Source organism: Phaenicophaeus curvirostris, chromosome 1 (assembly GCF_032191515.1).
Source record: "Phaenicophaeus curvirostris isolate KB17595 chromosome 1, BPBGC_Pcur_1.0, whole genome shotgun sequence".
Classification (NCBI taxonomy): domain Eukaryota; kingdom Metazoa; phylum Chordata; class Aves; order Cuculiformes; family Cuculidae; genus Phaenicophaeus; species Phaenicophaeus curvirostris.
Window position 1 is genome coordinate 14,349,086 of NC_091392.1, and position 27,834 is coordinate 14,376,919.

The 27,834-nt window shown below is 41.5% G+C and overlaps 3 protein-coding genes across 8 annotated transcripts in view; 1 reads left to right on the forward strand and 2 right to left on the reverse strand.

Annotated features, from left to right (window-relative positions):
* Positions 1-775: 775 nt before the first annotated feature.
* Positions 776-13,326, forward strand: RINT1 (RAD50 interactor 1). Of its 2 annotated transcripts, XM_069881915.1 has the most exons (15): positions 776-870; positions 1,191-1,292; positions 1,669-1,856; positions 2,005-2,246; positions 2,411-2,584; positions 2,680-2,829; positions 4,220-4,376; positions 6,232-6,342; positions 6,536-6,761; positions 7,345-7,482; positions 8,209-8,408; positions 9,597-9,811; positions 10,478-10,658; positions 10,743-10,861; positions 11,471-13,326. In XM_069881915.1, exons 3-15 carry the CDS (start codon positions 1,680-1,682, stop codon positions 11,682-11,684), a joined length of 2,304 nt encoding a protein of 767 aa, XP_069738016.1. In that variant the 5' UTR covers positions 776-870; positions 1,191-1,292; positions 1,669-1,679; the 3' UTR covers positions 11,685-13,326. The 2 variants fall into 2 exon arrangements, with proteins under 2 accessions (XP_069738016.1, XP_069737942.1); XM_069881841.1 differs by lacking the exon at positions 776-870 and having other exon boundaries at positions 1,122-1,292.
* EFCAB10 (EF-hand calcium binding domain 10) lies at positions 12,645-14,017 on the reverse strand. The gene is made up of 4 exons (XM_069850054.1): positions 13,870-14,017; positions 13,634-13,798; positions 13,313-13,397; positions 12,645-12,772 (listed from the first exon to the last, which is right to left on the reverse strand). Exons 1-4 carry the CDS (start codon positions 14,015-14,017, stop codon positions 12,736-12,738), a joined length of 435 nt encoding a protein of 144 aa, XP_069706155.1. The 3' UTR covers positions 12,645-12,735.
* A 10,196-nt stretch (positions 14,018-24,213) lies between these two features.
* ATXN7L1 (ataxin 7 like 1) overlaps positions 24,214-27,834 on the reverse strand; it is a 120,227-nt gene continuing 116,606 nt past the window's right edge. For 4 of the 5 annotated variants that reach the window (XM_069883354.1, XM_069883372.1, XM_069883381.1 and 1 more), the window contains one exon: positions 24,214-26,877. In XM_069883354.1, coding sequence (XP_069739455.1) covers positions 26,836-26,877 — 42 coding nt within the window. In that variant the 3' untranslated portion in view covers positions 24,214-26,835. Of the gene's footprint in view, positions 27,331-27,834 lie in introns of all 5 variants that reach the window. The other variant, XM_069883363.1, reaches the window with a different exon arrangement.

Genomic DNA, 27,834 nt, shown 5'->3' on the forward strand with positions numbered 1-27,834 from the left:
TGCCGAGTACAGAGGGAGAATAACCTCCCTGGACCTGCTGGTCACACCGTTTCTGATCCAAGCCAAGATGCCATTGGCCTTCTTGGCCACCTGGGCACACTGCTGGCTCATGTTCAGTCGCTGTCAACCAACACCCCCAGGTCCCTCTCCTCCAGGCAGCTTTCTAGACAGACTTCTCCTGGTCTGTAGCTGCACAGGGTTGTTGTGCCCCAAGTGCAGGACCCGGCATTTGGCCTTGTTAAACCTCATGCCATTGGACTCAGCCCAGCGGTCCAGCCTGTTCAGATCCCTTTGCAGAGCCTCCCTACCCTCCAGCAGATCCACAATTCCACCCAGCTTAGCGTCATCCGCAAACTTGCTAATGCCGTTAGTCTCCTTACGAGAGGAAGCGCCGGAGGCGCCCTGTGCGCATGCGCAGCGCCGCGCCCGCCGCTTCCCCCGCGCACGCGGGGGAAGCGGCGGGCGCGGCGCTGCGCATGCGCACAGGGCGCCGTTCACCGGCAGGGGGAAGCGCATGCGTGCTGCAACCAGCCCCGCCCTCCAGCGGGCCGTGCCGGGGAGGGGGAGCTGCGCATGCGCCCCGCAGCCCCCGGTGGTGGGGAGGGGGGTGTCTACCGGTGTGCGCCGCGCATGCGCACTGCGCCCGGCGTGGGACGCGGGGGTGGGCGGTGGGACATGAGGGGCGCTGCGCATGCGCCCTGCGCGCCGCCGCTCGCGGTGCTGACGCGTCAGGGGTGGAGAGGCTGATGGCGGGGTGGGGGGGGGTAGCTCCCTGGCCGCCTGTCTCCTCATTTCTCCTCTCGTCTCCGGCCTCTCCGCGGGGAAGCAGCACCACTTGGGCAGCTCTTCCACGGATCGTAGAATCACCAGGTTGGAAAAGACCTCCGGGATCACCGTGCGGGGCTTTTTTTTTCCGCGCTGTCCTGCTTATTTGCGGCTCCTTCAGCCTCGCCCTTGGTCTCCCGCTTCGCTCTCCCCGCACTCTTGCTCCTGGCTCGTCGCTTGCACCTTTTTCTCCTCCCCGGTGCCTGTTTTATGGGTTTTTTCGCTGATAAAGCGCGAGGGTGTACGTTTCATTGCCTTCTTTTTTTGTTTCGCTGCACACGAGCATCCCCTCAGTTTCAGGGCTGGGTTTCCCCGGCTGCTGCCATGTGTGTGGGTCAAGCAAGTGCCCTTCTACTGTGTTTCAGTGGTAATATTACTTCACAAATAATTGCGAGACCTCAGTGGATCCTTTGCTTGTGATACCTCGGTCATCGGTTATCTCTGAACATCCCGAACTGTATGAAAAGGTAAAGCAAGATGTTAATATTCTCCTTTATATTTTACAAAAATATTTTTCATTATGTTTTCTGTATCACGTATGTAGATGCTACATGTGTTTTGAACTCTTTTTAATAATATTCCAAATTTTGGGGAAGGAAGAAGCTAACAGGCATAATTTTCTTAAGTAATTGACGTGGAAAATATCACCAGTTGATGTGTTAGCAAGGTTTTAGCATACACCAAGAAATTGTTTTACTTAAAGCAGTTTGTGTACTCAATGTCTTATTTCAGTTTAAGTTGACCTACCCAGCTTTTAACAGAGTTTTGTATCCTCAGTGTATCAGTAGTTGTTTGTGCTGTCTTAGTGGTGACCAATTAGAAATGGTACAATTGGTATTGCAGAAAAAGAAATCATGGCAACCGTTGCTCTTAAAAAGAACGAAGTCACCAGAGACTTAGATCATTGTGATATCCCATTCTACGTTTCTGAATTTGTGGAAAGAGAGGTTGGAAATGACTATGAGTCTCTGAAGAAACTAGACAACCTCATTGAGAAGCTATCTGAAAATAAGAAGCAGTTAGAGGAACAGGTAAGCATCTTTCCTTACCCCTGCCCTTCTTCTGAATATGCTGTGTGACTGATTAAGGATATTTAATTAAAGTGATGTATCTCAAATGGCACTACTCTATGTACTTCAGTGTTTTTGTGTCACATGTAATACTTCTCTGTGAACGAAGGTATTGACAGTTTCATCGGAAGTCCCTAAAAGGATTCAGAATGCTTTAAAGAATGCAGAAGATTCTAAAAAGTCTCTGAACCGGCTCCTTGAGGAGGAAACTCTTCTATCGGATTCAATCAATAACCACTTACTGAAAGCTCAGCCATTGATGGAGGATCTTGATGTCCTGATTAGTCAAGTAGAAGAAATTGAACGGCACCTGTCATACCTTAAGTGGATTTCACGAATAGAAGAATTAAGGTAAAGTTTGAGTACTCTTACGTGTTCTGAGACTGGTAATCTTGTCTCATTGTTAAAATATTTTACATTTGAGAAAGTTTTATCTCAATTTTTCAGTATACAAATGATTCTTTTTCGTTACCTTTTAATAAATACTTGGCCTTGACTTTTCTTGTGTTTTGTAGTGATAGCATTCAGCAGTATCTGATGACCAACAATGTTCCAGAGGCAGCCAGTACTCTAGCACTCATGGCAGAACTGGATATTAAACTTCAGGAGTCATCTTGTTCTCATCTTCTTGCTTTTGTGAGATCCACTGTTAAATTCTGGCATAAAATTCTTAAGGACAAACTGTCAAGGTAAGAGGTTTGCTGTCACCCCCTCATCTTTGTGTCACACTGTAAATTTGTGTTACACTGTAAATTTGTGTTAAAGTGCACATTTTGTGTTGCAGTGACTTTGAAGAGGTGCTGAACCAGCTCCGCTGGCCGTTTGTGGGACCACCGCAGTCTCAGGCCTTTGGCCTTGCTGCACCAGCCAGTGCTCCTGATGTGTACAACAACTTGGAGACGTTGTTTTGTCAGCTTCTTAAATTGCAAACCTCGTATCCTTTTTAACAGTTGTGCTGTATTTTAGTAAGAATAACAAATGTCAGACCTGCACATTCTCATGGAGAATTGCTTAAAATTTTGTTCACCCTAAAGATGGAAGATAATTTGCCTTTCTGTTAGTTTGTATTAACATTAAAATATGGGTCTTTTTGTTTGTTTAGAAAATGCCAAGTGCCAAAGTTATCCTTTTTGGCAGTAGCAGGATTGTAACTCCAGGTCATCAGATGCAGTGAACTCAGGGTAGCTGACAGATCAGTTTTGGTGAGGATCAGGCCTTACACATTGCAGCAAGATTACCCATGTTAGTAAAAAAAGATGATGTACATTTTATTTTACGCAGTTAGTGCTTTTTGTTTCATAGCCTTATTTTGAAATCAACCTTAATCTCTTTATGCCTCATCCCAGAAAGAAAAGAGGGAAAGCTAGATACGTGTCTCGGAAGGAGGCTTTGCAAAAAGGAGGGACTACAGAAGGTTTTCTGTTGTGCAGTGCTAATAGTCTGCCTTTGAAGTTAGTCAGAAGGCACTGCTGCTCATCCTGTTCCTTTATTTCATAGAATCATTGAGGTTAGAAAAGGTCTCCAAGATCACCCAGTCCAACCATCAGTCCAACACCACCAGACCTACTAAGTTATGACCCAAAGTGCCACATCTACATGTTTTTTTTAACCCCTCTAGGGATGGAGACTCCACTCCTTCCCTGGGCAGCCTCTGTCAGTGCTTCACCACTCTTTTCAGTAAAGAATTTTTTCTTAATATCCAATCAAAACTTTCCCTGTCACAGCTTTTAGACTATTTCCTCTCATCCTTTTTGTGAATTAAATCACAGCTAAAGCTCAGCCGAGCAATTTTTCATGGAGTGGTCGAGGCTACCTTTTTTTTTTCCTTTTTAATATCATGGAGTAGGAAGATACAAGGTGGTTCTACACAACCCCAAGCTGGTCACAATTTTGGCCTGGTCTGGCAGACTGGGTCTCCTAGATCAGTTATGTGAAAATGGGAAATCATGTATTGCATTTATTAATCTCGTGAGGTTTTTTTATCCTCCTTTAAGAAACGTGAATAAGCACATCTCTTGGACAGTCCTTGTGTTTGGTACCAGTCATGGTGGTTTTCTGTGTTCTTTTTTTAATTGTATGAGTTTCCTAAATTATTTATTCTCGTTGAATAAATAATTCTTAGCAGCCTGAGTTGTATTAACTATTATATAAACTGAAATATTTTGAGTATCCGTCATATTTGAGAAACTGTATTCATTGCAAAATACTGCCTTCAGCCAATGAGGTACAACTAAGAAATGATCATTTTTATGAACCCATTCTATTGAAATGACGATGTTGGGAGAATTCAGCACTTAAATTCATCCTTAACTGTGAAACTTAAGAGATGAACTGTTAACCAAACCTAAACAATTGCCAGAAAAGTACTCTTTACCCCCATCACCACCCATTATCCTTCCAATACAGATCATGCTGAGTCCCCTTCAGAAAAGGTTCAAGTATCATTTCACAGGAAATAGACAAACCAATGTTTTAAACAAGGTATGGGAGAAAGAAGTTTGATATTTTTAATTTATTTTTTTTAAGTAACAGATTGCTGTATTTAAATTGTATGGCTGCAATACTTAACTTCAGGAAGCAAAGATTCTTCAAAGCTGTGCAGTTTTTGTATCTACCTTAGTATGGACAGACATCAAGGTAGCGCTTGAAGGCCTTTCAGAGGCACAGGGATCTTTTCTGGGCCGGGTGATATTTCTCCCTTGCCCAGATGCTTTAGAAAGTGTTACTACAACCTCTGACTGACTCCATCGTTTCAGAAGCTTTGATTAATTTATTCTGTCTCGTTGCAAATGGTTTTGCACTGTTCACTATTGCTTGAGCTCCAAGGCTGTGCAGAGCTGTGATACTGATTTTTGTCATTGTGTTTTGCTTCTGTCATGTCACTGAAAATGCTGGATTCTGCTCTTGGTGTATTAAATGTGATCAGTCTAAAGGCAGCATTCTATGAGTAGTTTCCTGGCTTACATTTTTTTTAATTGATGTACAGCAAGAGATGTCCAGTTTACCAGTTGGAAACTGACTCACTTTTTATCTGAGACTTATCATTGGAACAGGTTTCATTGTATTAATGCTGCTGTAATGCAACCAGAGTAGAGTTTGAGAGCTGTTTTGTAACAGTTCATTCGCACAAGTCTGTGTGGTTTTGCTGACAATCTTGGAGTAAGTGTAAATATATTTGTAATCTTGCTAGATGCTACTACAGTGCTTTTTAAAATAATGGATATGTTAGTGGGGAAGAGGGTTTTTAGGTATGAGCAAAACTGTTTCATATGCAAATGGGAAAATTATGTTCAAGAGATGAAATTTGTGAACAACAGTAGGTGAACAACTGTTTTTTCTGAAGAACTTGTGAAGAAGAATTTACAAATAGTCTAGTGTCAGACCAGAAGGCTATTTCAGCAGGGCCTTGCTCAAATTTCAGTTGGTTTTGGTTTGGTTTGTGTTGTTTTTTTAATAATTACTTGGATAATGGAATAAAGAAAATAGCTAGGTAAAATATTGGGGGATTACAAATCCCTGCTTTGGTGGGTGATTACCAGAGGAAAGGATGACAAATATTTCTGAAGACAGCTTGGAATTCACAACGATCTTGGCAAGCTGGGGAGGGGCTGTCTATTAAAAAAAAACCAAACCCAGGTACTGTGAAATTCAGTACGCAAGTGAAAATTAATACAGAAGTGAGAAACAGACACACCAAATGTGGAGAAGGTGCGTGCAGTTCAGCAGCAAGTTCTTTGGCTTTTGGGAGTGAGGAGGCCAGGAACTGTTTCTGCTTGCATGAACGGTGAAAGGAGTGTTTGTCAAAAACAACTACCCATCTTTTTAGGCGTGGGAGCTGAAAAAGCTTGAAGGCATTGAAATGTGAAATGAGAAATTGATAGATTCCCCACTTCCAGGGGGAAGGCGGGGTTGAGTTTGGGTTCAATGACGGTAAGAATGGAGCTACTGGGAAGAGTTTTCACAGGAGTGCTCCTTTTTGCTGTGCTGAGACGTAAAGACCACACAGAAGAACAGAACAAAGTATATGAAGCAGGAAAGAGGACCTCATGAGTGAGAAAGCAGTGGTGAAGGTGGAGATAAAAGATGGAGCTTTTGCTTGAGAAGAAACAGAATCATTAGAGCATGTAAGTCAATTCAAATCCAGAAATACTTGTCTGATACTGCTTTTAGGAAAATTAAAGCTAAGTAAAACACAGTGAAAGACTTGTGTGATGCAAGATCAAGAGAAGGCAGGGGAAGAGGCCGGTAGTTTTAGAAGTTTGTCTTAAAATATCGGTAGCACTTAAATAAATGTTGTTTGGATGCATTTAATGTTTTCTTTACTTTTTTTAATAAGCCTGAGTGGTATTTAACACAAGTACTTATGTGGATTGGAAATCATGCAAAGTTCCTTGATGAGAAAATCCAGCCAATACTGGACAAGGCAGGATCTTCAGTGAATGCTGGGGTAAGCACTTCCACATATTATATCTGTGAATATGTAAGTCAAATCCTGATTGATATTTGTGCAAGTCCCCTTCCACTGATTTCACCAAGTATGCAGTGAGACCTAACTCAGTCTAGTAGCAGTTTGTTACGTACACGTTCCTGTGTGTTAATACTTCCCATCTCTGACATCTTTCACTTTTTCCTTTCAAAAGCTTGAATTCTCTCGTGCTCTAGTGATGCTGATTTTGGAGAAGCTGGCTGCTGATATTCCATGCTTATTGTATGACGATACGCTCTTTTGTCACCTTGTGGATGAGGTACTTCTGTTTGAGAGAGAGTTATACAGCGTTCATGGCTATCTCAGCAGCTTTCCCAGTTGCATGCATATTCTGTCAGAAGAATGCTGCTTCCAGAGGTGGCTAACAGTGGAAAAAAAATGTAAGTCTTCCAGTGGATTTTTTTGGGCTTTATACTACAGACTCAGGAACTATATGTAAACTTACATGAATAGTCTTCTCAAATAAGATAAGTCACTTGGATGAGCTACTACACAGGGCATGTGTATTTTTATATACAGTGATTATTTTGACTAAATATTGTTTAGGCTGTAATAATGATTCTGTAGTTTGTAGGTCTCTTGCTTCTGTGCTGTATGGAATCCAGTGGACTTCTTTTTAGACAAATGTTATGTGTGTGCAGACAAGGATGGACTTTAAATTGAAATAGGGAAAGGCTATTCATTTTTGATAAACTAAGAGGAAATGTATTGAAAAGGAGCAAGCCAGCTATTAAACTCCCCAACCCTCCCCCCACCTACTCTGACATACCTGGTACCAGCATTACCAATGCAGATACATTGAAGCTGACTTTATATTAAACCAGTCATCAGTATTTTTTATAACCTGAAATTGTAAAATTTAACTTACCAGAGGTAAGACTTTTACATGTTTTAGAGGAGGTTTTGTTACAATTTTTTTTTAATTAAAAAAATAAAACTACTTACAAGTTTTGTGCATCTCAGTTGCTCTTCAGAAAATGGACTCCATGCTTTCATCAGAGGCCGCGTGGATATCGCAATACAAAGATATCACTGATGTAGATGAAATGAAAGTCCCAGACTGTGCTGAAACTTTTATGACCTTGTTGTTAGTTATAACAGGTAATTATTAATCAGTGGGCATTGCTCTTGTTTGTTATGAATAGTGAAAACACTTCAGCTAAGGTATTTCCTCACTGAATATCCATTGTGTGCAGTAGCCGCCAAATAGCATTGTAAAGTTCTGATGTTTGCAACTTAATAAAAGCTTTCTTGTTTGTTTTGTATTTTGGACACTTAAACATGAGTAATCTTCAGCTAGTGACATGTTTACAAAATAAAAGTTAAAAATACATTTGATATTTAGCATATTAAAACTCATTCATACTTGAGAGAATATAATTTGTTACAGTGCAGTAATAAAAATATCCTACTATTCCTTTTGAATCTGTGACAGCTTAGAAGTTATTAAGTAACATCTGCTTTCTTGGAACAGAACATAAGAGCAAATAAGTTTTCAGGAAACACTTAATTGCATATTTAATGCTGTGTTGGGTACGCTTTAGGGGGCCACACTGGATGGTGTGGTATAATCACATATTGTTTAAAGTATTAAAATACAAAATGCTGGTGGAATCAGGAGGGGGGAATAATGTGCTTTCTTTACATGTTTAGCTTCTGCATTGAGTAGTTTCCCTGAAATTGTTAAAATATATCGGTGTTTTTTAATACTGTATGATATTCTTATAGGCGTAAGGTTCTGTAGTAAGGTGACTGTAAGGTTTCCTTTTTGGAAAGCTTTTTTTCAGTGTTGGAAAACCGAAAAACATTTAATCAACATCTTTCCAGACAGGTACAAGAATCTTCCAACAGCTTCCAGAAAACTACAGTTCCTGGGCCTACAGAAGGAGTTAGTTGATGATTTCAGGATACGATTAACTCAAGTAATGAAGGAAGAGACTAGAGCCTCCTTAGGATTCCGATACTGTGCAATCCTTAATGCTGTTAACTATATAGCAACAGTGTTGGCAGACTGGGCTGACAATGTAGTAAGTGATTATTATACTTGAAAAAATTATTTTTTAAAATGGACTTTGGATGTTTGTTTCATAACAAACATTTTATTTTCAGCACTGTGTAGGTGCATTCAGAAGAATTAATTACTGAAAAAACAGAGTGAGATGTAAATTCAGACCTAATAGAAGATGTATAAATAAGGACAAGTTTTTGCTTGAGATCTAAGCTGTATTAATCATAAACTTCATAGGGAAATGCAGGGAGAGCCTGGGGGATGTAATAACCTGAACAGAGAAAAAAGTATTCTGCTTTACATGCTCTGTATTGTCAAAAGTTAGTGAGTTGATTTTGGAGATCTCGAAGCCAGTGCTAACACATTGATGTCATAGTGTGTGCAGTGTGCATAGCATGATGCTTGAATTCCAGTCCCACGGCAGGTTAGCTTCAATGGATTCAGCACATTTATCTATGTTCCAGCACAGTTTAGGTGTTACTCAGAAAAGCAGCTCCCACCTAACTGGGAATTGGGAATTAATTCTTTTGCTCTATAATAGCCTGGTGGCAGCATGGCTATTCTGTAGCATTTCAGTTTTTCTATGGTTATTGGTACAAAAGGTCAAAAACACTGTTACATGTACGGAAATTATTATTATGTGGGAGATGGGCAGCCTTCAAATTATATTTGTCTTCACAGGAAACTGTGGCTCCAGCAGAGGATAATGACTGGATAGGACAGCAGCCTTCATGTTATATGGCTCTGTCTACCTAGCATCATACCACTATGTCACGTTAAACTTGACCCATTTTGTCAGCCCACCAAATTTAGGATTTCATTAATGATTAATTGCAATTTGTTTCAGAAATAAAGATTCTAGATTACTTTTGCAAGTATTAAAAAGTCAAAATCAGAAGGTTTTTTTAAAGCATTCTGCTTAAGTATCTTTTGAGTATTTCTCTAGATCTATTCCCATTAGCTATCTGCCGCTGTATCTGAAACCCATACCAGTTCCAGTACTTGGATTAAACCACAGAGGTGGGTTTTTTCCACTTAATCAGGACGACTGGGAAAGATAAGAAAGTATCTTTAAAACCTTAAAATTATAACTTTATGAATGTGTCAGGAGAGTATTTTCTACAACCATGCCTATTAAAGTACCATTGAAAAATTCAAATGGTAAGATTGTTTTTTGTACTATTCATATCTGTTTCTGTTCCTCTAGTTCTTCTTGCAGCTCCAGCAGGCCGAACTGGAGGTGCGTGCAGAAAGTAACGCTGTCAGTAAACTAGAGCTAGGGCAGCTGGCATCGATGGAGGCTTCTGTCTTTGATGATATGATTAACCTCCTGGAACGCCTGAAACATGACATGTTGACTCGTCAAGTGGATCATGTCTTCAGAGAGGTCAAAGACGCTGCAAAGCTGTACAAAAAAGAGAGGTGATTCTGTCTGTTCACTCTCCTCCCATATTACAATGTTACTTTGTGTTAAAAGTATTGAAGTAAATAAAGGCAGGAATAGCTAATGGGCAAAATTATTTTCCTGAATAGGAATGGTGTGGGGTAGTAAATTTTGGAAAATTCTTTTTAACACTCATTTCAAGACTGTTTTAATGCTATGCTTTCTAAAGTAGTTCCACAGTTAATGGGTCCATTTTATCTAAAAAATGCCTGGAATAGTTCTGGATCACTCTAGGTTGGATGAAAGTTATTTTCTTCATTGTGGTATTGAAGAGTTCATATGAAATGGCCTGTAATGGCTGTTCTGTCTTCACAGACTCATAGGACTTCTTGAATGTTGGCTCCCAAGTGGAATTCCTGATTCCTGGAATTTTGTTCATAAAAGGAATATAACTCAGTAATTTTCTAGCTTAGATGGGGTTTCTTTGAATGTCATGTTCAGAACTTTATAACTAAAGCATGAGTTTAATATTAAATGAAATTTAAATGTAGCATTAGACTGTGATCACTTTTAGATCTGAAATGGGGAATGTCTCTTAACCACCATCAGTGGGCAAGATCTTTTTTTAAAGGATAATTTTAACTTCTGTTGTTGTAGTATGAATAATTTCAGTATAAGGACTTCAGTGTGCTAATTTCTTTCAGATGGTTATCGTTACCATCTCAAGCAGAACAAGCAGTCATGTCTTTATCGAGCTCAGCTTGCCCAATGTTGTTGACCCTACGGGACCGTTTGCTACAACTGGAACAGCAGCTCTGTCACTCGCTGTTCAAAATTTTCTGGCAGATGCTTGCAGAGAAAGTGGATACGTACATTTATCAGGAAGTAGGTATCGGCAAAATATGACCTCTGCAATGCAGTGTTAGTTGTGGCTGTCTAAACAGCAGATGCCCTTCTTTGTCTTTATAGATAATAATGGCAAACCATTTTAATGAAGGAGGAGCAGCACAACTCCAGTTTGACATGAGTAGAAACCTGTTCCCTTTATTTTCACACTACTGCAAGAGGCCAGAAAACTACTTCAAGCAGTAAGTAGGCAAACTTCTGATCCATTGGTATTTCAAAATTGAACATCCAGATGATACGTACATATTATACCCAGCATAGGAGGACAGATGCACAAAGGAACTACAAGAGATAATGCATAACGGGTACATGGCTGTATATCCTATTTACACCAGAAACAATGTGACAAAGACAGGGTAGCTGTTTGCCCACTAACCATATCACTTAGGGAAAATGTTCAGGTTCTAGCAACTGTTAAACTGTGCTCTTAAAGTAAACTGAATAAGTGGCTTCTAATTATCTTAGGAGAAAATGTAGTTAGAGGAAGCTTGACAGATCAAGTGGTAAATTCTATCTTGTATTTTTAATACTGGTTGAAAAACTTAAGCAAAAGCCACAATGAGCACTGCAGGGCAAAATATTGATGGTTATGAAATACACCTGCATAATGGAAAAGGCTTAGAAGGCAAGAACAAGTATAGGATTTGCCGCGATCTGAGCAGTACTTTAGAATTCAGTGGTTCTGATCCTTTTCAGAAGTCCATGGAGGTTTTTGTTAATCTCTGTGTGCACAAAATTAAGTGTATCTCATCACTGCTTCTTCTATTAATCCATGTAACTTTTTCCTTTAGCATAAAAGAAGCCTGCATTATTCTGAACCTGAATGTTGGCTCTGCGTTGCTTCTGAAGGATGTACTACAGTCGGCTTCAGAAGATGAATCTTTAATACCAAACCAGCCATCTGCAACAGCAGCACTCAATGAACTTGGAGTTTATAAATTAGCTCAAAAGGATGTTGAGATTCTTCTCAATTTGAGAGCTAGTTGGCCAAATACAGGAAAGTAAAGACTTCTTCAGAAATGATTAATAACTTGGACTAGATTATTTATTTTAAACAAAAGCAAAGCAAGTATGTTGTAATATACCTGGAATACTTTTTTTCAGTACTGTATGCCGAATGACTGATTTAATCTAATCTTATGCCTTGTTGTATACAGTTTTAAATGAAATTTCAAAATGTGACTGACCTGGTTCGGAACTGTGCACATCATATTTTCCACAGCCACCTTGCCATTATGTTTAGAAGCTAAAATTGTCTTAGTCTCTCACAAATGTCTGCCTTGTCATGGATGTGTGCTGGAGCATTGCTCTAAGGAACACAGACTATTTGCATTGTAAAGACGCTGTATACAATGTGGATAACTCTTCCCTAGGGGCTGGTCTGCCTTCTCTAAACACATATCTTACATCTCCAAATCCCATCTAATCAATGTTCTGTATTAAAGTATGTAAAGACAGAACATGGAAGAAATGAAGGAATATGCCACTTTATTGTCTTTATTCATACCAATTTCATTTTTTTTCTTTGCTGTATCAGTCTTGTAAGTTTTTTAAAAGAAGAAGTTTTTCCTTAAAAATTGCATAACTACTGTCTTCTAAGTTTGAAAATAGCATTTTATGTGGAAGTGCCACCTTTCTTCAACTGTGGACATTTGTTATAGCTTGTTGAAGTTGGTCTTTCCTTTAAAAATAAACCCCAACACAAAAAAAGCCCAAATGAAAACTTAAGAAACAGCTCAATTCTTCAAGTTAGTCACACTCAATGGCACCCCCTGACTGTAAGCCACAAGAGAATGAAGAAACTCCAAATTGCTGTTTAGTTGTATAAAAGAGATCTCTTTTTTTTTTTTTTTTTATTTTAACCATCTAATAGTACTAAGCAGTTTTCCAAAGATACTCCTCCAGTGCTTGGTAGATGTGAACAAGTTGTTGTCATTGGGCCTTTCCAGCTGCTTGCTCCAACAGGGTGTGGGGAAGGGAACAAGAAAAACAGAATACTGCCTAAAATCAGCTCTCGCCAACTGACAAACTAGAAGAATTGAGCAGACTGCACAGGCTAATACACGGCCCAGCTCTCCAGCATCTTTTTCTTCCTAAGACAGAAAAAAAAAAAACAAACAAACAAAGAATTCTAGTTAAATAACAATGAGGGTTATTAGTTGCAGTTACCTTTCAGTGATTGTGACAGTTATAAAAGAATTGCCCCTAGAACTATACCTTGACCCTGAAAAATCACCACAACTCTGAGCTTTGTCCATCTACAGCTGTGTTACTGCCTCCGGCAAAGAAGACCACACAGCTTTGCTATTTCACATTCCTAGCTCAGTATTTGAATCCCTGGGCTACCTGACGACTGGGTGTCGGAGCCAGGGCTCGTGTGTGATCCGAGAGGTCTCCTGTGAGAGGATCTTGGAAGTGAGATGGTAGAGGAAAACATGGAGTTCGGTTCAGCTTGCAGCAAGCCAAGCAAGATCGGGCATTAAGTGACCTTTTACGTCTTGCTGTGCAGAGTACAGGGGTTAAGCTTAAACCACCAGGTCTTCTAATTATATGATTTTGTAAACAAAAAATAAATCTCAGTGAAAATCTCCCATGCACACCCCCCTCCCTGAGCCCCTTTCGATTAAACTCACACTTCTTCCTTGAATTCATCCAGCGTGATACTTGCATCATCTCCAAACCGCAGGTCTTCAGTGCCCAGTCCCAGCGTTTTAAGCGCTAAAGGTAAGGAAAGAGAATTTCCTGTGCCAGTCTTGGAAAGATTCATTTAACATCTTAGAACAACCTAGATACGATAGAAATGTAAACATACATAACTTAAAACCACGTAACCGTTCAAACTTTCTAGGTTACGTACCGGCAGGCGTGCGGGTATGTTTAAAATAGACTCGGGGAGTATTTTAAGAGCCTTAAAAGAGCCCCTTAAGAGCCCTTAGCGGCCGGGGGACACGCACCCGCCCTGCCCTGCGCGCCCGAGATGCGGCCCTGGCCCAGCACGTCCAGCAGCCCGAACAGCGCCCCCAGGTCGGCGTCGTCCAGCAGGTCGGGGAACTCGCCCTCCGCTCGCCTCCCGGCCTTCACCCTCTCCAGCGCCGCCAGCAGGAACTCGCGCGGCCTCTCTGTAAGGAAGCCGGAGCGCGGTCAGCAGCGGCCGCAGGCCCCGCGGGCCCCGCCGCCCCCCGGGCCGCACCGGGCCGGTGGTGGAGCAGCAGCGCGGCCAGGCGGTGCAGCAGCTCGGGGAGGCGGTGCTGCCGCAGGTACTCCCGGCACTGCCGCTCGCCGAGCAGCGGCTCGGGGCTCCCGTGCTCGCGTTGAGGCTGCTGCCCGCCCGCCGCCATCACGCGTTGCTAGGAGACCGCGTTTGCCCGGAGGAGACGGACCTGCGGGTGTTGGTTGACAGCGACTGAACATGAGCCAGCAGTGTGCCCAGGTGGCCGAGAAGGCCAATGGCATCTTGGCTTGGATCAGAAATGGTGTGACCAGCAGGTCCAGGGAGGTTCTTCTCCCTCTGTACTTGGCACTGGTGAGACCGCTCCTCGAATCCTGCGTTCAGTTCTGGGCCCCTCACCACAAGAAGGATGTTGAGGCTCTGGAGCGAGTCCAGAGAAGAGCAACAAAGCTGGTGAAGGGGCTGGAGAACAGGCCTTATGAGGAATGGCTGAGAGAGCTGGGGGTATTTAGCCTGGAGAAGAGGAGGCTGAGGGGAGACCTCATTGCTCTCTACAACTACCTGAAAGGAGGTTGTGGAGAGGCCTCTTCTCCCAAGTGACAGGGGACAGGACAAGAGGGAATGGCCTCAAGCTCCGCCAGGGGAGGTTTAGGCTGGACATTAGGAAAAAATTCTTCACAGAAAGGGTCATTGGGCACTGGCAGAGGCTGCCCAGGGAGGTGGTTGACTCACCATCCCTGGAGGTGTTTAAGGCACAGGTGGATGAGGTGCTGAGGGACATGGTTTAGTGATTGATGGGAATGGTTGGACTTGATGATCCAGTGGGTCCTTTCCGACCTAGAGATTCTGTGAGATGGCAAATGGCGGGGCCCCCTCAGGATTTGGGCTGCCTCGGGGCTCAGGAAGCCGGAGAGAATTTGCCCAGGTGTCATTGTGTTGGCAGCAGGACACCCTCCCTGTGCACCATCCGCTACCCCTCGTGGGGGTGTCCTGGTTACCACTGGAAGAATGAGGGGATGGCGAAATAACCAGGGCTGTTTGGTCTGGGGAGGAGGAGGCTGAGGGGAGACCTCCTCTAAATCCCACAACTGCATGGAGGGAGGTGGTGGAGAGGTGGGTGTCGGCCTCTTCTCCCACATAACAAGGGATAGGATGAGAGGGAGCGGCCTCAGGTTGTGCCGGGGGAGGTTTACGTTGACTATTAGGAAAGATTTATTCACTGAAAGAGAGGTGAAGCACTAGAACAGCCTGCCCAGGGTGGGTGGGGTGGTGGAGTCCCTGTCCCTGGAGGTGTTAAAATCTAGATGCGGTGCTTCGTGAGGTGGTTTGTTAAGCGTGGTGATTTGGGGCTGATGGTTGGACTTGACGATTGATCCTGAAGGTCTTTTCCAAGCTTACTGATTGTATGATTAAAATGTCCCGGTAGCACCTAGTGAATCTGCGGACTGTGCTCAGCACGGGCACAGGGAGCAAACCGAATTATTAGCAACACGGAGTAAGAAAGGTTGTATTTTTAAATCCCTGTTGAGGTTTGCAGCACAGCCTGTGCAAACAGAGAAGAGACATCAAAGGACCTTTTTATTGTACTCTTCAGTGTAAGCAGGAGAATGACAATCCAGCATCCCACTTAAAAAAAAGAACATTCAAAGAAATCTACAAAGACATAACCATCTGCCATCAAACAAAACCAGACAATGATAAATGAACAGATAGTAAACAAAAAATGGAATTCCTGTGAAAAGCCTAGCACTCTCTATATTTAACTATTTGCCAGAACAAAAATATCACAAGACCTTTTTCTTAGAGAAAGAGTGGGAGAAAGGCAGCATCCAAAACTGCAGAGATTGTACAGCCGTGCTCTGCTTGTGTTCTTTAGTATATAAAGTGATTATGCTTCAAGTCTCAATTAGGGCTAGAGGAACTGTAGGCTCATAATAGTTACCTCCCTTGACAGCTACCCGACAGTGATGGAAACCTCCTTTTCCTAAGGAATTCAATTCATAGTTACTGGAGCCATTCCTGCATTTGACTTTTCTACACCTTGCAATAGAATTTGCAAAGCATTAGCAAAAGTTTCTTCCTGAAGAAGAGTGATCAGAGAAAGTGTAGATTGAAGTGTGGAGAAGTACAAACAAAAGACTGAGCAGGCCAGCAGAGGACAAATGGAGGCATGGAAAATATTTTCATGAAAAGTAGAACCTAGGGACAGGTAGAGTGGCTGGAAAGAAGCAGCAAATGAAAGACTGGAGATAAAGGTAGGTAAATCAGTGCTTGGGACAGCATCTGGCAAAGGAAGTTTATCCTTTAGTGGACAACAACAATAACTGGTATGAAGCGCACACACTGAGGGCTGCAGTTTTGTCAGCAATACACATAGGAATTACTGGATGAAGTGTGTTTAAAAAAAAATCACTGAATAGGGCAAACCCTGATTTGTTTTATAACTAAGAATAATTTTTGCTTAGTTTCATTTCACTGTTAAGAAAGCACAATTTATTTCCTTGGAAAAAAAGTAGTCTGATACTGCATAGGTTAGGGAATTTGTTATCCTCAGTTCATACAATAATATATCAGCTATATGTGTGAGTCCTAAAAGTATGATAGTTTGGGACAGTTTGCAAGCAGCTCACATGGACTGTTGTAAGAGAAATTGAGCTTCTGGTGACTAAGGAAGGCAGGATTTGACAAACATCTGGAAGTTTTCTGATGCCGTTTCAGAGATGCTTCCAATTGAGTTTTAATCAAGAACTTGAGGACCAAATCTATTTTCATGTGTTTAAAGTGTCTTGGTTACTTGAAATTGAATTTGGTTGAGAGTCTTAATACCTGTTGTGACAGAAGCTGAGCCTTTTTCAGGATGTTGTTAATAACTTAAGCTTTTTATCTAATTACATAGGACTAAATAGACCACGGGGAGTCTGAAGGGTTGTAATGAAGAGGAACAGGGACTGCAGGTCAGGTCTGAAGCCAGTTGCAGAACAAGCATTTGTCTTGCTGAGGAAAACAGGCAGGTGGGCATGTTCTTCCAAATGGGAGCGTTATAAGACTGAAGTCTAGGGCAGTGGGAAAAGACAGAAGCAATAAGGGCTGGGAAAGATGCCTAAGTCTGCCATACACTTACTGTGACCATGCTGAGTAGCAGCTCCTCTGATGCTTTATGCTCCTCCTCAGCACGGACATCAGAAAGCACCCTGCGTTAGGGGGCATAATGTGGAGCTGTAGGGATTGGGTCCTGCCATTTGTGTAGCTGCTTTGGAAGAGCTCCACCACCCCCTTCCACTGTGTATCCTCAAGGAATTCCAAGGCATAGGTGAGTTCCTTGGCAGGGGATTTTACACTACGCAGTTATAAGGGGAAGTCATTAACAACAGAAATGTTAAGTTTCTAGGTATTAATTAGCTCAACATCCAGCATCTTTTCTTTTATCTTTTTGTTTGTTTTTTACTGTATAGAATGGCAGAATAATTTAGGTTGGAAGGGACCTCTGGAGATCATGGGATCAACCCCCTCGCAACTCGTTTAATTTCAGAGTTCAGATCAGGTTGTTCACAGCCTTGTCCAGTCAAGTTTTTATTATCTCCAAGGCAGAGATTCCACAACATCATTTGGTCCCTGTTCCAGTCCTCAACTACATTGCAAAGAGTTTTTGCCTTGTGTCTAGTCAGAATTCCTCTTGCTCTGCCTTATGCCTAGTCAGAATTCCTCTTGCTCTGCCTTATGCCTATTGCTTCTTGCAATTTTGTTGTTGCACCTCTGGGAAGGTTCTGGCTCCATCTGTTCTACAATCACCAATCTCATAGCTGAAGACAGCACTCAGATCCCTCTCCGCCCTTAATCTTGTCTTAAAACTGAACAAAATGTAATTTTTTTTAGCACATCCTTATACATCATATGCTTTGGTTACTGACCATCTTGGTAGCGCTATGCTGGACTCACTTCAGTATGCTTGCTGCATCTTCAACAGTGGAGGCCCAAACCAGACACGGTTCTGCAGATGCCGTCTCACAAGTGCTGAGACAGAGAGGGATGAGCAGTTCCCTCTGACTGCTGCCTCCATTCTTACTGCTGTAAAGCTCCTTTTTTGCCAGTCAGCACCCAGCTTCTTCAATGACATGGGGTTATGCCTCCCTCCCAGGTGAAGGACTCTGCATTTCTCATTGTTGAACCTAATGAAGGTCCTGTCATTCTAATTTTAAGCCTGTTGAGGTCCCTCTGGAGGACAGCCCTTTCTCTCTCTACTGTGTCAGTCACCTCCCTACCCTCAGTTTGTTGTTGCCCATGAATTTTCAACCCATCCCAACATCCAGGATGCACGAAACCCTTCAGTATTATTTCATAGAATCATAGAACCCCTTAGGCATGTTACTAGTAACAGCCAACCAACTAGACTTCACTGACCTCAGCCCCGTAAGCCCTGCTGTTGAGATGATTCTCCACCCACTCCTAGTCCACGCCTTAAATCCGCCGCTCTCCAGTTTACTGTAAGAATACAAAAGCAGATGGTGTCCAAAGCCTTGCTAAAGGGCAAAGGCAGTGACATTCACCACTCTTTGATCAGAATCTGAAGGAGTCATTTTGTCACAGGAGGCAAGCAGGTTGGTCAGATGCTTTCTCCTTGGCAATTCCATGTAGTCTGGACACAAGTTCCAGAAGTGTTTGTTCCATAATCTGCCTGGGATTGGGTTTGGGCTGAACACCCTGTAGTTCCCTGCATATTTCTTGAAAATGGGCATTGCATTTAGCTTTTTGCAGTCCTTAGAAACCTTGTTCCCTGTTCACCATGATCTCTCAAGGATGGTATCAGCCTTGTAGTGATACCAGCCTGCATCCTTGAACACTGCCCAGCTTCCCCCACAGACTGGGACAGACCCAGGGTCAGTAATTCATAACTCAGGTTTCCTCTTACGTGTTTGGTACCTCACTCCTCAGACTCTGCCCAAAGATCTGTGCACAGACCTCTCCAGTTAAAACCTAAAGCAAAGGCAGCACCAAGTGCACACCAGTCGTTTCCATGTCCTTTGTCTCTAGGTTACCACCCCATGTAGTGGGGCCCACGTTTTCTTTAGCCTTCCTTCCATGTTAGTACACAGAAAGGGCCCTTCACATCCCTCGCTAATTCCAACCTCAGCTGAGCTTTGTCTTTCCAAGTTCTGCTTCAGCATGCAGAGGCCGTGTTTCTGTATTCCTCCAGGGTAGCCCACACCTGCTTCCACGGTCTGTAGACTTGCCTTTTGGATTTGGTTTCAGTCAGGAGTTCCCTTTCAGCCACCCTGGCCTTCTCCCACATCTGCTCAACTTCCTGCATGTGACAATGGACTGTTCTTGTGCTTCAGCTAGCTCCCCTGGGTCCTTCAGGGCAGTTTTCTGTGGGATTCTGCTAAGAAAATGTCTGCAGGAGACAGGGTCTGCTCTCCTGAATGCCAGGGTTGCAGTTCAACTACTTATCCTCCTCAATTCCCTCACAACCTTAAGTTTTGCTATCTCGTAGTCACTGCTGCCAAGGCTGCCACCAGTGTCAATGTTCCCAGCCAGCCTTTCCTTATGTGTGAGGAGCATGTCTAGCATAGCCAGACTCAGCTTGTTGAGCCCTTTTGTCAAGAAATTGCCTTTGCTGTGCTGCAGAAGTAGCCTGGATCACTTGTGCCTACACCATGTTGCCACCGGACCCCCGTCTACGAGAATAAGAGCCTGCAGTTTTAAGGCTAAGCCTGCAAATGCTTGGGTTTTTTTTTCAGTCAGCTGCAAAATGATGACTAAACCTGCCATCAAAAATCATATCTTGAGAGAAATTTAATATCAGGAATTAGAAAAATACTTCCAGTTTCTGTTTCTGAGTCAAAGAAAAGTAAAAATAGGTTACAAAAAATGCTATTTTATTATCAGGAAACTTAACTGTAATACAGAACTGGCTGCTTCCCAGTTGACTGAAAACCCAATAAATTGATTTTCTAGAACTACAGTGGAACTTTTGCTGAAGGCAAAAGGGGAAAAATAAGATACTTGTCCGGAGCCTTAATTCTTTGAGATACGTAGCATGTTTGTCTGTTTAAGTGTGGCTCTGAGCCCATTGTTCTTAAGACCACCCATGCTTTTATTCTAGCAGTATCGGTAGAGTGCGTCACACTACACAGGGTGTTGGAGATCAGAGATCCACCTCCATCACCTTCGTTTCTATGCTCACCCCCACAGCCCAGATTTTTTCTGGATGCATCAGTATTTGGTGGAAGTCAATGTTAATGTAGGTGGTTTCAAGATCAGGCATTCTTTTGGTATAAGCTGCCACAGTGCATGTGCTATAATAAAGAATGTGTAGATTACTGGGATAGAAGACTTAGAAAATAATGCCATTTAGTCTGTTACACAGTTAGTCACCCTTAGAGGAAAGGTGTTCATGATTCCTCAAAAGATTAACATTCTTAGAGAATATCTGAAGTGCTTGGTTCTGTGACTGTAAAAAGACAAGAATTATCAGAACACACAGCAGTTTCTCTGCTTCGTCCTATGCTGCCTTAGAAACAAAGCAGGTAAAATGGTTCAAAGGAAACTTTGTGGTATATCACAGGGACATTTGGAAAAAAATCCAGTGAAATATTGATCTAGGAAGGACGTTGTAGAGTAAGAATGGCCAGTGATAAGGTCTTGGGCGTCACCAGCTCCAAGTGGGAATTATAGCTACCAAAAAAGGCTTGTTAATGGATAACGAAGAACAAGCAATGAAGAGGGTTTGGTGTAAGGAAAATACCCTAAGGAGGCCTGAGGGTGCATTTCTAAGAAAATGACCCTGTAAGATGAGACCTTGAGAGGAGTTAGATCATCATTGTCGCTTTCTTTCCATCTTGGTCACAGGACAGGAGGTCTGTAATCTGTCTTCCCACTCAAAGCAGGGTTGGCTCTGAAGTCAGAGCAAGTTGCTCAGAGCTTATTCCAGTTTGGGTTTGAAACTCTTGAAATATAGCGATCGCATCTACCTCTTTGAGCAACTTGTTCTAACGCTTGACTGTCTCTGTGGCGGGAAGGTTTTCCTTGTATCCAGTGGGAACTTCCCTTGTATCAGCTTATGGTCATTGTTTCTCACCCTCCCACTGTACAGCACTGTGGAGCCTGGCTCTGGCCAGGTAGGTACTGGCAGGCTGCTATTACGACCCCCTAACTCAGGGCAAGTGGTGAGCTGGAGCCAGAGGTTCTTTACAGTGCTCACCCATTCACTTTGTGCTTCAATTCCTTTTCCTCTTTTCCTTCCTTTGCAACCTCATAAGGGATTTTGAAGGCCAGTGTGAGCCCAAAGGCTCGAGACGGAGAAGCCAGTATTTCAGGCTTCATTGGCATTTACCTGCAGTTCAGAACTGGAAGATAATAGTGGAGGTCATGGGAGTGAGAGGTCCAGTAATATGCTAGGGGCAAAGTAGAAGAGGCATTAGAGAATTGTCTGTTAGGAATGAAAGGCTCAACACTGACTCTGCTACATACACGAAGCAGACAGACACTTGGCTTGTTCTTGGTTAAGGAGTATGAACGGAGCATTTCCCCTGAATGTTCTCTTTTGTGGGCAGCATCCATGCTTAGGGTGTGACACCATAGGCCTTGGAAAAATTCTGCAAAATAACACAAGTGAAAACCAGCATTCTGCACCTTCTTGGTGTCTCCTTCATAATGAAAGCAAGTCTATTGTGCTGGCATTACTGTTCAGGTTATGTGGTCCAAACACAGATCCTAAAGAGAATTAATGAGGAGGGAGTAAGTCAAGGCAAGATTTAAAAAAACCCACGAAACCCAAACCAACCCCCCACTCCAAACACACCACAACACCCCCCAGTTCATTCTAAGTCAAAATAAGAGACTCAAGAAAAAGCAAGGCAAAGACTTGCAGTTTAAGAGTGGAGCTGACCAGAAAGGAAAGTTTCTTGTGTAGGCTGTTGAGATCTCTGGAACCCACGTAATCTTTTTCCAGTTACCTGTCTACTCACCCGTGACACAGTCCTGTAAATCACCACTGAGTACCCGCGACACAGGGAAGGGATGATGGTTTCCCTTCCACGGGGACACTTGCTCTGTCACCAGTCCCTCCCCCGCCTCAGAGAGGGCCAGGCTGGATGTAGCTGACTCGGACATGGCACTCACAAGGTGGCACTCACGAGTTCCCCAGGGCAATCCCTGTTCAACCTTTCTACTTGTAGCATTCTCTAAAGATGCTTTGTTCACGCTAGGCAACTTCTCTGGAAAACAAGTCTCTTGCGGTGCCAAACCAACCATGTCAGTAACCACACCAAGGTAAACCCAGACTCAGTTTCAGGGCTAAATCTTCTAGGTTTGGGCAATCTGCAAAGGGACAGCTGAATGTTGTGTGCCATCTCGAATCCCTGCTGGTGTCCTTACCTTCAAATCAAGTTCTCCTGGGTGCTGATTCTATTTCTGGCAAGCCTCCTGAAGCGGCCAGTTCCCCTAAACAGGGGAAGCTTAGCTTCCCTTCTCCCTTCCGTAGGGAGAGCAGATCACAGGCTAGATCTAAGTATTTCTGCAGGTCAGCCAAAACCAACAAAAAAATACACAGAGAAGAACATTACAGAAGGAGAACAAGAGTATGCATACCATACACCACGGATTCTCCAGTCAAGGGGCAAACAGGGACCTGCTGATGACTTACCACCTTTATCTTTCTTCTGCTTAGGAAAGTATGTTTTAAGAGGGGTCTGTACTTGTTTTGATTAGTAGCTTTCAAAAGGAACTCAAGGAGTAAAACAGCATAAAAATTTGCACTAAATAAATATTCCTGTGTTCTGAAGTCTGAATCTGTTGTATGAATCTCCTCCGAATATTTCTGGAATCAGTATTTGGCATTTCTTCCAACTGTGAATCCTGACAGATTTGGAAGAGTGAAATAGATATTGGTTGCAGACAGGAATGACTTTCTGCTAAAACAAATATTACTGTGGTAAAAGCAGATGCACAACAGCTAGCATGCAACGAATAGAAAAGTTACAGTATGATCTGCTCCCTCTGAAACTGGTGGTATTTGGAGCACATTAGGTAATAGAAGCCAAAGAGCACCATTACGAGCAAAGCAAAGTACTTGTTGCATAACCAAAAAAAGGGTGGGGGAAAGCAACTCCAAGCAGAGAATGGCTTCTAAGTCATTCTAATGGTGCAAATGCTAAAAAAGGACTCTCTCATATTTGGAAAATAAATGTAGTGGTCTTTGACCTTTGCTGGCCACGGGCAATGATGGCAAACAACTAATAACTCATGGCTGCAATATTCCATTTTCTTGGCTGTAGCTTTAATTTCAAACAGCTGCTAGAAATAGCAAAGCATCTTACGAGCACAATGTCACTTTGGACATACACAGGGACCACTATTTTAGGATCTAAGATATCTATCTACTAATACTTGATGAAGTTTGGTTTTTCTGTACTAGAGAAGGTGAACTCAAGATTGAGGGGAAGGAGTAAAGTTTTCAAAATATAAGCAGCTCAGACCAAGGCACAAATTGGACAGTAAAGAAGTTCAGGATTAGCCCTTTCCACATGCATCAGAATACGCACGACATTACACAAAAAGCTGCTTGTTTACCTAGAAGGTAAAATTTTCCTCCTTTGAGTGCTGTCTTCTGTAATGCAGGCCAGCTTTATGTCCTCTCCTGCTCTGAGTGTATGCATACAAAACCACAGTTTGCAGTCCAAATTCATTGCTTTTAAAGAGAGATCACACCATAATTGTGAGCACCTTCCCTACAGTGTCTCCAAGACAGTTTCCACCTCCTTCATAAAAGCAGCATAAAAATGTACATCTTCCCTAGATTTGCAGAAGAGGTTTGCTGCAAGAGAAAAAACCTCCAGTCTTCTCCCTCTCTGCAGAGCTGACAAGCCAATGAACAATTTAAGTGTTATTTGACCTGCAAGTGTAACAGGCTTCAAAGAACAAAAATCTTAATGCCTAGGTAAAAGTTGCATTTTTAGTATTAACAATGATAAAAAGACTGGTTATAAATCTGTGCTGCCCACTGAAGTGAGAATTCCTAGATCTAGCGGCTCAAGCAAAGCTAACTCTTACACCGATAAGTAATGAGAAAAAGCATTCGGCTAATCAAAGGCGTTTAAAAATGATTTCTCAGTGTAAAAACCTCAGTAGCTGGTTGTAACATGAGTCCTGACATGTAAATACAGAAATATTTTAGACAGGAATGCCAAAAATAATCCCAGAATGGTTCAGCACAGCACAGAGAGCCAGGCAGATCTTTTGAACTACCCATAGAATTCCCAGTGCTGGCTCTCTGCACAGTGCACTTTGGCCTTTGGGAAGAGAAAAGGCAGGCTTGCAATACGTACCATTTTTGCTTGGCAAAGAGAAAGAATGACAAAACCCATCTGTTTCTTACAAACATATAAATTATTTTATTTACAAAGCCATGTTACAAAAAAAAATAATAATAATAAAGCAAAAAAACAAAAATTACAATCGCTCACTAGAGAATATCTCCAGGCCCGGTGTTGAACCATGGCAGTATCAATCAGATACATGTTTGTTCTGTTTTTCCTTTTTTAAACTGTAAGCCATAGAATTTACTATTTACACCTACTTTAGACATTTATTCTGCTTACAATTATCACAAGCATGGAATGAATTCTATTTGATACTGCTAATACATAAAGGTGCAGGACAAAGAATGAAAATACTTAGTGTTACAAAATATGGATTGTAGAAAAGAAATTGGCTGTACAAGTATGGCATTTTTTTTTTCTTAGAATGATTGGACATGCTTTCTTCAAAAGTCTTCTGGAAAAGGTTCTAAAATCTGTAGTAGGAAAGCACAATATAGCAGGTGCAAATTCATTTCTGTGCAACAACAGTTATTTAATATATCCCATGACTGACCAGCTATGCAAAACCCACAGAGTTTTGTTAAAGTGCCATGGGTCAACAGCATAACAAAATATAAGGTGTAGATAGAAAAATTTCTTTTTTTCTTCTTTTTTTTTTTAAAACAATAGTTCACTGAGAATCAGCAATAATAGAATATGCTGTATAAACTATTCTCTACAAAGGTCGATCAGCACTATTTACAATTGTTACATCAATACAAAAGAAGGCATACAAGTTATCCAAGTCGCTTTTTATGGCTGACGGGCCTATGCATTGCGTATGTGGAACAACCAAAGCTTCTGAGCCTCTATTGCTGGAAACAAATCACAAGATTTTCAGGCAAATGGGGAAGAAAAAGAACTACTGAGTGAATGCTACGCTACTAATGCATTATAGGCTGGTCCAGTTTGTATCCTTTTTTTTTTTCCCAAATGTTTACTTCCATTTCACTTTTCAGGCTGAAATTTTTGATACAGAATATTAAACAATGATGCTTTGATGATGAAAGAACACTGTGGGATTTTAATTGATGCTTAACTTTCCCGAAATGCTGTCAGGTGTAAGCCAGTTGAAAAAAAATTTAAGCAGCATTCAAAGGACAGGCTCCATATTCCAGCTTTCCAATTAAAAGATGCATGGAAAGAGCTAAAGCTTCCTAAAACTACAAAATTGCTCCTTCAGTCACTGATTAGCATTATTTCTCAGAAGCAACCACTGAATCTCACAACCACTGTTTTCCCTCAACAACCAGAAATAGCAGTTCATTGATTACAGAGGATGACTTTGTTACTGAGATTTTTAAAACTCCTGCAGTTTTATAACTCAAAATAAATTAAAAAAATCAACATAGTACTGCTCCTAAAACTGAACAAGACAAAAATTGTGCAAAAATAACAAAGATATGTACACATTTTTCAGTCTGAAGAAATGTACAATAAAAACATAATTCAAAGAACATTTTAAAAATATAAACATTGCTTAAACTTTCCTAAGTTTCATACTGTTTCTGAAACTATACCGGTCAGTTAGCTCTGAAGTATAGCAAAACATAAATTATTACAAAATTAACACTATAAAAATTTATTTTAAGAATATTTCTAAACTTTTTTCAAAGGGTCTAGCCTTGTTTATAATTGCTTAAACATTTTTAGTCTTAAAATTTGCCTTAAGCCTTCTTTTTTTAAAAAAGAAAGTAGTAATAATCTCCCTATTTGCAGTCTCTCGCCTTTCCCCAAGATGTAAATAAACCAGCATATAAGTGCACTTTTAACACTGTAGAAATAAAAATTAACTCCTCTGTACTATTGTTCCAGTACCTGGTATTGGCTTCCTGATTATAAAATCTATATTTTATTAAAAAATTATTCAGTAATCCTATAAGAAACACTGTCAGTGCAATTCTATTGATGCAAGCCAATCCGCTCAACTCCTGTCCTTGCAAATCCAAACTGAGGATATCGGGTGCCGAGACCTCAAGTTCTGAGATCAAGATCTCTAGAAATCCACCGAGATACGGGGATTTTGCACGTTGAGCCCCTGATAACATTAAGTACAGTTTGGTGAAAAAATCCTCTATGCATTGATTGAAGTTTAGATTCCTTAAGAGCCTGATCCTGGAAGAGGCTGAACACTCAGAATTCCCACTGAAATTATTAAATGCTGTAGGTACAGAGCACCAGTCAGGATTAGTCCCTAAAGTTGCAGTGCCCCAGCTGTTTGCAAATTACTAAGAAATGCACTCAATTTTTATCCATAGGACAAGCTTAAATACAGAATTACTGTAATTTTTATTTAATGAAAAAATTTGGAGATCCTTTAAATAAATTCAAATCATGATCTGGATTTTTTTTTTTTTGGAATGTCTGCTGTGTTCTGGTAAGGAAACAAAGGGAGCATTGCAACACTAAGAGCTTTAAAAGGCATGAAACGTAACCAAGCAGAATGCACAGATCAGTGGCAAATACAAATGAAAAACTAAACAAATCACTATTACAGTTTTCTGTAAATTTAATTCTCTTTAAAACCACAAATTCATAAAAGGTTAAATCCATCTGCAGGACATAGAAAAGAAAAACCCTGTGGAGTAGGGCTGCTGAGAGCTAGAGATTATAGGCTGGTTCCTTTTCCTTGCTATGGAAGAGTCCTTATTCTACCAGTCCGGTTTGATGTCTTCTAGAAGAGAAACCAGAGCCAGGTTCAAAATCACACAATGTCTTTTGGTATATAAAACTTCAGTAACATCTGCGTCTGACAGAACTCAAACTAGGAATTTATTTTGAGTCCCTGAACTAAATTCCCTCTGTGTTTACTGATTACATTAGACCTTTCAGAAAAGGAACTGCTTTGAATAAACAGCATATTCCCTTTTGGGACTGTCTGATCTTAGTAAGCTTTGGTGAATCTCATGCTCGTTAACTTGGAGTATCATTAAAAATAAAGAGCAGCAATTAGACGACAACTCTGAAGAATCTTTTCCTCTACACAGCATGTTTTCATGCACAAGGAATCCCCATACAGCACACACGTCGTCACTTTCCCTTAATAAAATGATCTAGTTACTCAGTATTTAAAAACCACCGCATATTGAGGTCTTGAAGAGTTAACACATTCAGGCACCTAAAAGCACTATGAAGACAAAAACACTTGATTAGTTATAAACCTAGAACAAGGATAAAATATGGAGAAAACAAGCTTTTAATACATAGTTTGTATTAACAGGCACAAATAATTTGACTGTAAAACTACCACTCCATTAATGCTTCTTAAAAACCAAGTAATTTTTGTAAGGAAAAATAATTTTTTTTTTTTAATTAAAGCAACAATAGCTGAAAAAACAGGCATGCTTTTCTGTATACAAGCCCCATGTCAGGTCTCAAATAGAAGCAGCAACGTTCCCATTAAACACAAATAGAGAACAACCCATCTGAGTTTAACGTGACTGAGTTTAATGTGAGGGAAGGGAGCAAACAGGCCCACAGCAGTTATCCTCACAATCCACCAGTCCCCCAGAGGACCCAGAATACACTGTGCTTCAACAAATGCAGCAAGCGGCCAAAATAAATGACTCGTGTGAAACCACAAGAGCCACGAGGCACCTTTATCTCTCAACTCAATAATGAGAAACACCTA